Source organism: Chroicocephalus ridibundus, chromosome Z, assembly GCF_963924245.1.
Source record: "Chroicocephalus ridibundus chromosome Z, bChrRid1.1, whole genome shotgun sequence".
NCBI classification, from domain to species: Eukaryota; Metazoa; Chordata; class Aves; order Charadriiformes; family Laridae; genus Chroicocephalus; species Chroicocephalus ridibundus.
The window spans coordinates 41496024-41507195 of NC_086316.1; the positions used below are offsets into that span (position 1 = coordinate 41496024).

General features: G+C 41.2%; 1 protein-coding gene across 5 annotated transcripts in view; it reads left to right on the forward strand.

Moving 5' to 3' along the window:
• PTCH1 (patched 1) overlaps positions 1 to 8671 on the forward strand; it is a 75144-nt gene extending 66473 nt beyond the window's left edge. For 4 of the 5 annotated variants that reach the window (XM_063319945.1, XM_063319944.1, XM_063319947.1 and 1 more), the window contains 4 exons: positions 702 to 801; positions 1930 to 2184; positions 3279 to 3807; positions 5497 to 8671. In XM_063319945.1, coding sequence (XP_063176015.1) covers positions 702 to 801; positions 1930 to 2184; positions 3279 to 3806 — 883 coding nt within the window. In that variant the 3' untranslated portion in view covers position 3807; positions 5497 to 8671. Of the gene's footprint in view, positions 1 to 503; positions 521 to 701; positions 802 to 1929; positions 2185 to 3278; positions 3808 to 5496 lie in introns of those variants that run through there. The other variant, XR_010069046.1, reaches the window with a different exon arrangement.
• Positions 8672 to 11172: the final 2501 nt, after the last annotated feature.

The following is an 11172-nucleotide window of genomic DNA, read 5'->3' on the forward strand; positions in this document are numbered from 1 at the left end:
CAATGCTGAAGCTTACTATAGAATGGGCAGCATTTTCTTTGCAGAAAACGGGTTCCTGTGTTGTAAAAAGGTTGCAATTTGAGCTATTCGGTAAAACTGGAACTTGCAGAATTCTAGGCGGAAAGTTGTGATTAATGAACAGCAAGGGAAACCCTTACCTGATACACTGGAGATTTAATTAGAGATTCTGCTGTAAGATGCAGAAGCATTTCACAGTGGATTAGCTGCTGGGAGAAGAGGGCTTCTTTTCCTTCTAGGCTAAATTGTTTAAATTCTACACCCTTCACTTCATTTGTTTGCTTCTGCTGGGTTTTCACTAATGGGGGCCCCTTTTCATTGTATTTGTGCTTTCAATCCATTCAGCTATTCACTGCACATTCCATATTTTTGTGTTTGTGTAACACATTCATAAATAACATTACATGCTTCCAGATTCTGGGAAATTAACAAATGTAATTTTTTTCTTTCCTTTATCAACTAACACTTTGGGTTGTGGAATGTAGCTTCTCTAATTCAAAAGGTAAAAAACCACGTATCTCTATATGAAAAGTGATATAAGTATTTAGTACAATATTAGTAATCTTTTAGATTTAATTTATTGTATGTATTATCTTAACATATGTAGGAATAATGCGTAATCCCTCATTTCTAACAATACTTGTGGCTGTTCTCTCCCCCAAACCACTTAAAACCTACTTCAGGTATTTCTTTGCTGTTTTGGCAATCTTAACCATTCTGGGAGTTCTCAATGGATTGGTGCTGCTTCCTGTTCTTCTTTCGTTCTTTGGACCATACCCTGAGGTCAGTAAAATTAATGGTAAACAGAAGAAATAATACTACGTCTGCACCCCTGCCCCCCCGATCACCCCCCTTTTTTTAGAAACTCTTTATTTTTTAAATTCTCTTGGATTTTTTTAAAGTTTCTTGCTCAAGTCGTTTTTTTTTAATCTTTATTAAAAGTGCTGTTTGTTATTTAGTTGATATTCTTTTACTTACATTTTAGAAGTTTTTTTAAATAACTATTGTATTAGAGGCTGCAATCAGTAAACCTGATACAAGTGTAGGATTATTTATGCTTTTTAAAAGCATAATGTGGTACGCAAACTATTTTGTAAAATAAGTATTTTCCCCAATATTTTGCAAAAGACAGTTCGTTTTGTACACGTATCTTCTTCTTTCCTACCTCAATGCCTCTGTTGCTTTCCCCAAAATATTTAACTGAGCAGACCACCAGGAAGGCCTGTGTGGACCAACATACACCAGTGGTGGTCCACAGACCACACCTTGATAACCATGACCGATCTGCCAGAAGGTCCCCCGTGTCCGGTTGCCCCTCCCTGTGGCGTGCTCTTGGCTCAAGCAGTGTTTTCGATGGGTGGAAGGCTTCACTTAGTTGTTGATGTTTAGTTTTTTAGTATTAGCAAAACAGTTTTGATGACAGTGTGTAATCTTTTGTATTCCTAACAGTATACATGACATGTCCCTTACTCAAGCAATATATATATGTGGCTGTTATCACTGTATACGTTGCTATTATCCGTATGTCTGTCTCTCTGCAAATAAACACTGAACCATACTATAGATACACATTTGAGGTGATTTTATTAAATCATTGTTAATGTATGCTGAAGGGGGGAGGAAGTCCATGTATTATTTTTATATTTGTAAGTAAAAGTGCATGCACTTCCTGAGACAGCTATACCCAGAAGAATCTGTGTAATCCTGTTTACATACGTATCCACAGATAGAGATCATGTCTCTCTTTCTTTCATTATTTTTTTCAGTTCAGTATAAATGTTCATCAGAAAACTGGTGCTAAGGTTCTCATGGTATGGGAGGTTGCATTTGGCAGAAGAATGTTTGTGCCAAGCACTAATGATTGAAAGGGTAATGCTAACTTAATGTTACTGAATGCATTGTCTTTATCAGGTTTCTCCAGCCAATGGACGAAACAGATTGCCCACACCGTCTCCTGAGCCACCCCCAAGCATCGTGAGGTTTGCATTGCCAGCTGGGCACACAAATAATGGGTCAGATTCCTCTGATTCAGAGTACAGCTCTCAAACCACAGTGTCCGGCATCAGTGAAGAGCTTCATCAGTATGAGGCCACCCAAGGTCCCGGGGCACCAGTCCATCAAGTAATAGTGGAAGCCACTGAGAATCCTGTCTTTGCAAGATCCACTGTAAGTAGCTTGAATATTGACTGGCAGGAGGGCAAGAAGAGAGTTTGGTGGGGTTTTTTTTTGTTTAATTCTGTTTATTTTTGTGGAAAGCTCTTCCATATTGCTGGCTGATTATGCTTTGTGACTTTGTGCCAAAACTTGTAAGCGGGGAGTGAAGGCATTCCTCATCCTCACCTTCAGAAACAAGCTGGAGGTAAAATGGAAAGTGGAGTGGAAAGTAGGAGAGTGGGGGTCTTTGGCATGCGTAATTGCTGTTACATCGTGTTGGCACCAGCCACAAGAGAGAGCTCTCAGTCTATTTGATGACTGTTTTCAGAGAGAGCGAGTGGGGAGAGATTAAAAGATCCAAACACTTCCACATAGTTCCTTGTGGATCACCATCTCATAAACCTCTCTCTGGCAGCACATTTGGGGGAGAAAGATTGATAGAGCCAGAAGAAAACAGTTTCAGGGTTGTACGAAATCTTGGGCCTGTTGCGTCTTGCTACTGGGTTGGCATAACTGTGATTTCAAAGGAGAGTGAAAAAGCTGTCTCCTACCCCTGCTGATGCTGCATGCTGAGCTGCAATGCGGATCTGTTTTTGTTCAGCAGAGGCCTAGAAATAGGTACAAGCAGAGCCACATTTGAAGTTGGTCACGGTTTATTGACTGATGTGGCCGCTGTGCTTCACGCTTTTTACGGAAATCAGAAAACAGATTCCTACAGTCTATACAAACTACCCTACTAACATCCTGTGTATATACCCTGCATGGAATAGAGCCTTTTCCAAATGCCCGCAATGCTGCTTGTTAAACGAGTTCCAATCAAGTGCTTGTCACCCATCCCTTTGAAAAGATGGAGCAGTATGTAGGAAGCTTACAATAATGTTTTCGGTTGTCATCCTGTGTTTTTCTGAAGGTATGCTTTCCAGGTTTTAATAACTTCAGACAAAAACTCTCTGGAAAAATCAACAGTTATCAGATTCCAGACATTACCTTTGTGGAGTTAGAGCCAGGACAGCATTATTATCATTGTTCCTAGCATAAACTATAAGCGAGTGTAGAATTTGTTTGCCTTGTTTTGTCAGAGGCATTACCGTGCATCTCTCTTCCAGGTGGTTCAGCCAGAGACAAGGCATCAGTCGAGTCCCAGATTACAATCAAATCCGGAGTCTGGCACACAGCAGGCGTGGCGTCAGGGCAGACAACCCAAACGGGAAGCGAGGGAAGGGCTGCGACCACCTCCTTACCGCCCTCGCAGGGACGCTTTTGAAATTTCTACTGAAGGGCATTCAGGACCTAGCAATAGGGATCGCGTGGGCCACAGGGCTCGTTCTCATAACATGAGAAGCCCGGCGTTTGGCGCCGTGGGCGCTGCAGGACCAGCATACTGCCAGCCTATCACTACTGTGACTGCCTCGGCTTCAGTGACTGTTGCTGTCCACCCTGCGGTGCACAGCCACGGCTCCCGGGGAGGGAGCTTTCCGTCCTATGAGGGATACCATGAAGCTGACCACGGGCCATTTGAGGACCCCCATGTGCCTTTTAACGTGCGATGTGAAAGAAGAAATTCTAAAGTAGAAGTTATAGAACTCCAAGATGTTGAATGTGAGGAAAGGGTACCTGGCAACAGCTCACAGTAAGGTAGGTCCATCTCCTGTAGCTGCGGGCCTTGCCTGTGTCAGGCAATGGTGTGATCGAAAGAAAGGGGAAAGATAAAATTTCTCTGAGGTACCATTCCTTCAGGTCGGTTCATTTACGGGCCCCTGGTCATCTTAAATCTGTTGACCCTGAATATAATACATTTTGCACTAGAATTGAGGTTGGATAAGATGGCACTTTCCAACACTGAGAAGTTATAGTGGGTTCAGATATGAACTACTTCCAAAAGCCTTGCAAAGTGGGTAAGTACATTGTACAATCCCAGCTTACCAGATAAGGAAAAGGAAGCAGAGATGTTGTGTAATGTCTTCAGAGCTGTGCAGCTGCATTTACCGTTGATAGGTCCTGTCTTCTGATCCCTGAATCAGGCACGTTCTAAAACATCGTACAGAATTATATTGCCTAGGAGAGTGTAAAATTGCCAGCTACTTTAAGAGTTGTCCTCTCTTGAATAAAAGTCCCTGAAAGAATTTGAAGTCCATAGTGAGGACTGAATCCCTCTGGAAGATACGCTGAGGGAGAGGTGGGAAGGCCCCACCGTGTCTAGTGCACTGCAGTGTGGTGAGGTGTCCCCTGTGCTTTGGGAGGCATGCAGAGACCCACCCAGCGAATTCGCACGCTGGAGGAGTCCTCGGGCCAGTCTCTCCCTTGACAGGGGCTGTTGCTGGGTAGCGCAGGCCTAGCAGGGCATTTAACATGTTCCTGTGAAACAACAGATACACCCAGCAACTTGTGAGACTTGATACCTAAATTGTTATCTGTCTTTAGTCTGGCAAGAGAAGGTTACAGGAAACTGTGCTATTCAGAACAGACAGGATATTTTAGCAGATGTTTGGGGAAGAGTGAAGCTGTTCATTTTCTTTAAATTTTTCCATTAATTTTATAGGGAATACTTTGAAGAGGAGAAACCAATTGAGTTTTTACCCTGAAAGCTTTGTGGGGCTCGTGCCTGAACAACCATTGCTCATTGTTTTCCTCTTTAGGGGGAAAGAGGAAGTGTTAAAATAGTTACTTATCTGTGGATCCCTGTTTTCTCTTTGCTTTTTAGAGCTTTCCAGTAGCAGACACTAGTTTGACCAGAGCAAGCCATTTTATTTTGGTTGCAGAACTATTTCACTCATACACATGCATGCATGCATGTGTACACAGGCACACACACGTGGAGAGTTTTGATAGAAATTTTTTGATGACTCATAATAAAATTGCCTTCTGATTTATAAAATATCTCTCCAAACATCTCAAAGTGCAAATAACATGAATGCCTTCAGCCTCACAGTCTAGAAATACGGCAAGTAGTAGTATCCTCAGAATAAGGACGTAAATACTTGGGCTCAGCTCTTTCAAGCTGAACTGCATGGTAATACGAGATTCTTAACTACGCAGTATTCGATGTAGTAGTGTATTTCTCCTTGAAGTATTCATTGGTTTTAACTGAATTTGTCACCAGTATCTAAAGCTGGGAACTCAGAAATTAAAGCATTTTCATCTTCTTAATTGGCGTCAGTATTTCTTTACTGGGAAATTCATGACTGAGTTTAGAGCAAAGCCCACGTTCCCTGACTGCTAACTGTAATCACAAGAATCATGAAATGAATTTTGGATTACTTTGATGTGTTTGTTTTTCTTAAACTTAAATGTATGTTTGTTTTTCTTCTCTCTTTATTTGTAAAGAGTAATAACTGAAGCAAAGAAAAGGCCAAAGATGGAAAACCGTATTTCCAGAACTGCTTGAAGAGAAGAACTGCTTGAAGTTGTAGAAAAGGACATGCTGCATCAGGACAACAGTTCACTGTTACTGTAACCTATTGTATTATTTTGTTAAATATTTCTTTAAGTATTTAAAAGATGTACACATATGTAATATACAAAAGAACAATGTAAAGTAGTATAATCTGGAGTCATTTGCCTCTGGGCAATAGAATGGGGACAATATTGTGTGCGCTTTGTACTTTTTGTACGTTGATCTCTGTGCCACAACTAAGCTTAATCTAGTTCTAAATTTCAGCATAAGTTGCTGCTGCTTAAATATTGTATAATTTACTTGTATAATTCTATGCAAATATTGCTTATGTAATAGGATTTTTTTTTAAAGATACATGTCTGTTTAAAGTATTTTAAATTTGCGTATCACAACCCTGTGGTAGTATGAAATGTTACTGTTAACTTTCAAACACGCTATGCGTGGTAATTTTAAAAATAAGCAGATATGAAGAACGGCAAGTTAATCTGGGAGGCTTAAATAGATTTAGCTATGTGCAGGTTTTGTTTTGCTGTGTGTATCCATGTGTGCATCTGGAAGTGTGCATGCTTTGGTGTGTATGTTCCTGGTGTACTGTAGTTTCTCTTTTACTGTATGGTAACACTTAGTGGGCTTATAAACCCACTGATGCTGATGTGAGTCTGGCTTTCCCTGTTAGTAGGCACTAGTGAAAACTGTGTTGGTGTTTACCAACATATACCATAGACTGCCATGATCAAAGGCCCAACTGAAATAGAAAAGACAACAGGAAGTCGAGGTTTGGGGTTGCGGTTCAGTTTCCCACACTCTTAATGACTTGGTTCACGTGACTTTGGTCAAGTCACTTAACTGCCCCATGCCTCAGTTGCTCATTCTGTAAAATGGGTATAATTACACTTACCTACCTCCCAGGAATGTTGTGAGGCTTAATTACTGTTTGTCTAGTGCTTTGATTATTTTTTTTTTTTTTTTGCAAAAGGTGCCAGGTAAGTGCAAACACTATAACCATTATTTTTTCACTTCCAAAGGTGCTGGATTTGAGAGGTGCTGGTGGTTATAGAAATTCAATGAGCATATGCCTTATTTTGATATTGATACTGTTGACTATGAGTGGCATTAGAAGCAGGATAATTGAGTTGTTTGATGATGAACCACAGCTTGGCTTATTTTCGTGGTCACCTTATTTTCATGGCAGGAAGGAAGTTAATAGTAAGTGATAAAAATCAAATGGAAGGATAAAAAAATAATCTATTTTCACTTTTTAAATATAAATGGCTTTCTGATGGGTCCAGGACTGTAAAGACACATAAGGCCTGGGTGTTCTTTTCTCTATATTTTGTGTTTTCCCATGCTGCATTGGCACTTTTAATGAAAACAGCTAAACTGGGATCTCTTTACGAAACTAATTTAGCTTTTTGTATTACTATTTTTAAACTGAAAGGGGATTGCTGCAGGTGAAGGGTCTGAAAAAACACTGCAATCTGTGTTCCAGTTGGAAACAAACCATAAGAATGGAGAACCTTAATTTAAAATAATAGAATGAAAGTTTTCTTTGTCTTTGTCTTTCTGCATCTTTTTTCTGCCCTTCTGCAAGCTGTTTTTAGAGCAGGTAGATGTTCAGTTCAGAGCCAAACACAACCAACATTCAGTTTCTAAACACAGCAGTGGTGGGGCTTTTCTTTAAGTATGATGCCTGAACAGCAGCGGCCAATTCTTTGATGGGAAAGTGTTTTTCTCCAGTGGCTTCAGGGAGTCTATCTTTGCCCACAGACCTTGCCAGCATAACAAATGGGGATAATTAGAATGCACAAATTTCCATGCCTTTTTTGCTCACTTGAAAACACTTTGATATGAGGCACTTGTTTACAGATCTCCAATGTGAACGCTCGAAGAGCAGGTGGCGAGAGCCTGGTGTCATTCCCGTGATACATAAGCTACTGTTTCAATGCACACTAAGGGTTAATGTCGCAACTGCCTACTGGTCCAGTTCACTGTCTAACATGAAAACTCTTAATGACAAAAAGAGGAGGGGCCCTAATTTAGCACTAGCAGCATAGTGACCTCTGATCATACAGACTCTGCAACGGAACTGTATGATACTAATTGGGAGCTACCTTCAGCCACCAAGCGTGTGCGCTCCCATGTCAGGGGTCGGCAGGGCTCCCACTGACACCGCTGCCGCCCAGCCGCAGCCTGCCTGGCTCCCTCCTCTTCCTCGGAAGGGAAGGGGGCCAAGGTGAGCCGCGGGGTCTGCCACCTGCCCCTGCCCGAGCCCTCCTGCGTGCTTGTGTGTGGGTGAGCTGTCTGCTGCTTCGTGCGCAATGTAGACCACCTTCTCCGATAGTCACATTGGAAAGGGGAGAACTCAGTGGCTGGCAACATTTATTTTGTTTTGGTTTTGTTTTTTAACTTTTTTAATCATGGGTGATATTTATATTTTTGTATCATAAGAATGTTTTCTTACAGTATTTGTCATGCCAGTTTATAACAAACAAGATGCAGGGATTTTATTTCTATTGGAAACACTATTACAGCTATGTTTTTACTGTTTAATGGATTTTTATTTGTATAGAGTGCTTACTAATGTTAAATAGGAAAGATTATATAACATTTACATTAAGGACTCGTTGTAGCTTTTAGCATAAGGAGTTAAAAGGAAAAAAAAATATTCAAACTGGGTCTCATTGCCTGCCTGTTTTGGTAGGAGTGGGTTTGTGTCATTTCAGTTACAAAGGTAAAATTATGCCATATAATTTATTTATATGAAAATTTATTTTTGTAGTGTACATAGTAGTCATCAAGTCTTTTGACAGAAGTATATTTTTAAAGAGTTTATATGTAATGATGATACCATTATGTTTTGGAACACTGCTGAGATACGATTACGGTGCACACTTGTTCTTGTAAAACCCCTGGCAGAAAAGAAAGTGTTTAACAGTGTTAAGAGAGAAAGAGAGTGTGAATATTCATACAATTCTGAACTGTGTTTTAGTTACCATTTGTGATCTAGTGTGGTTCTCATTTTAAACTTTGAATGGAAATTGTACAAACTCTCTAAATATTAATGTTCAAACACTGATAGAAATTCTAACATGAATAAAAATACTATAACTCACTGGCTACGGATTTGGTTGGTTGGTTGTTTTGTTGTTTGTTTGTTTGCTTCTTCATGTACTGCTGGTCAGCTGTTCAGGTACAGTCATGCAATCATTCCGATTTGGAGCATGCATTTGAGATGTTTCAGTATTCGGCACATTCGGGACATTCAGATTTGCCCATTTTGGAGCTATCTAAAATCCTGTCTAAATTGTAACATGCAGGGAGCTTGTCTATTGATTCTGTTACTTTTGTTCCGGCGTGGGGGATAGGTATAGGGCTGGATTATACCTTCCATTCTCACTCTGAATGAAACATTTTGTGTAGACTTTGAACCCTTGAGTAAAGCAGTTTAAGTACAGGTTATTTTTGCTCAGGAGTGGGAGGAAATTCTTTGTCTTTTTCCGTCTTCGTGGTTGCTCCCTAAATGGATTCGAGAAATAGTCTGGTTTTCCCACTTTGTGGAACAAAAAATAAATAAACGCGGTGTTCTGAAAACTGCAGCGCTCCACAGAAGAAGCTCCTCCCAGGAAGTGTGCTAGCCAGTGCAAGCCGGGGCGCAGGTCCCCGTGGCCTGCGCGAGCACTGCTCGGGGAGGAGGCTGTGGGCAACAGGAGTCTGTGAAGACTGTAAGTCTGAAGTCACTTGCATCATGAACCTCTGCGTGGCTTGTCCTGTGCAAACATACTCTGCTGAGCATCCAGCAAAGTGCTTCAGAGCCAGCAGTCCGTTACTTTATCCTATAACCCTTAATGAGCTTTTTTTCATGAGTCTTCTACATTTCTCATGAACAAAAAGCCCAAACATGTCTTGGGATAATTTATAATTCAGCCTCTACTTTTCATGGTCAGAGGAAATAAAAATACAAGTTACTATTTTATGGTTCTGTAAGTTTAACCAGGAAAAAGAAAAATACAGTTAAAGCACTTGAACTGCAGAACTCCTACACATACGTTTTTGCTACTCAAAATACTCTCCTTCAGATGCTGAGGACTAGCCAGACTGAGTCTTGGTGGCCTTGGTGGGTTACAGCCCATGAGAACGGTGGCTACTAAAGCCGTGCGTTAGCTCAACTCGCTGACTTTGCCTTTTGTGTCACAGCCATTTGTGGGAGCAGCTCCGTTCACAGGACTGTAAACCATATGTGTAAATCAGTACATTCTGATAGTCAGAACACAGGATTTTTCTTTAAAAATTGCGTTTTGCATCAATGATAGCTATTCGCCTTACATTGCTTGTCATGTTTAGATTTCTTATAAATGGGTCTTCTTGCTGTCAGTCTTATTAACCCCAGGTAAGACCTTAATCAGATTTTTGTCAGAGATTGTCAGTATTTATTCAGGCCTTAAGTAAACACGTGGCCAAATTTTTGTTGGCATAATGCATGTATTTAACAGCTTCAGGAATGCTGCATGCTGCTAAACTGCAGCAGCACTGATGTATGAACAGGTGTTTCATTTTTGTTAACTTTCACTCCCAATGAGCATCTGAGACACCGACTGTTTATATCTGAAAACCACCGTTGCCAAATTGTAATTACTTTTAATGGCTGCTGCAAGTAATGAGAACAATTACTACTTCCCTACTCCATTTAATCATTCTTGTCCTTTTTGTTGCAGACACGTTGAACTTTACTGCTAGAACAGGATGCATGCCAGGAAACTGCACTACCCAGCCCGAGTGGCTTAAAAAAACCACATGCCCAGTTTAACTTTACATGGTTAATTGCAGCTAATTAAAGACAAAAATGAAGCAGTATTGCTGCTTTGACACACAAAAAAAAGAAAAAAAGCTTAACATAAATCCTGGCATATTTGGTACTACAGAAGCCATTCTACCTCTGTAGATACTGCATAAGCAAAGAAAATCTCCACCGCAGATATTTGATTGCCTGCAGCGGCACCCAAGACACCACCACACAATAGCTTTCCTAAGGAACATTTTCCACCCTCATTTTAACAGCTGTAACTGCATGTGTTACTGCTGTGTGCTTAGTGCAGCCATACCTGCTTCCCACTGATGTAGGGTAAGGCTGCAGCGGAGAAAATTGTGTCTCCCTTGGGTTAGTGAACGTGCTGTAACTCAGCTTGCCCTAAGAAGCACTGAACACAAGGCAGCTTGCATTTTAATTTGCTAATCAATCAGAGCACCTTCCCAGGCTCTTCTCCAGGCTTAACTCAGACTGACAGTTAGGAGTTGCTGGATCTTTGAGTCAGCTAATTTGAATTAGGACCTCAGGTTCACACGGTGGAGATACGCTTTTGCACAATTGAGCACAAAACCCCGTGGTGTTTCTGTCTGTCCTTTCCATCCCTTTGGTTTTTCAAACCTCTGCAGTGGGGCTGCCTTCGCATGTCCCCAGCTGCCTACAGACACCACCGCCTTGTGAATCCTGCTGGGGAGCAAGGCTGTACGCCACAGCAGCCGGGAAGGAGGAGGGTTGGAAGCTGGAGGCTGGAAACTTTTTCCCAGGCAAGGGAGGGCTCTGCCCTGGTTGAAGAGGAAGGGCTGGG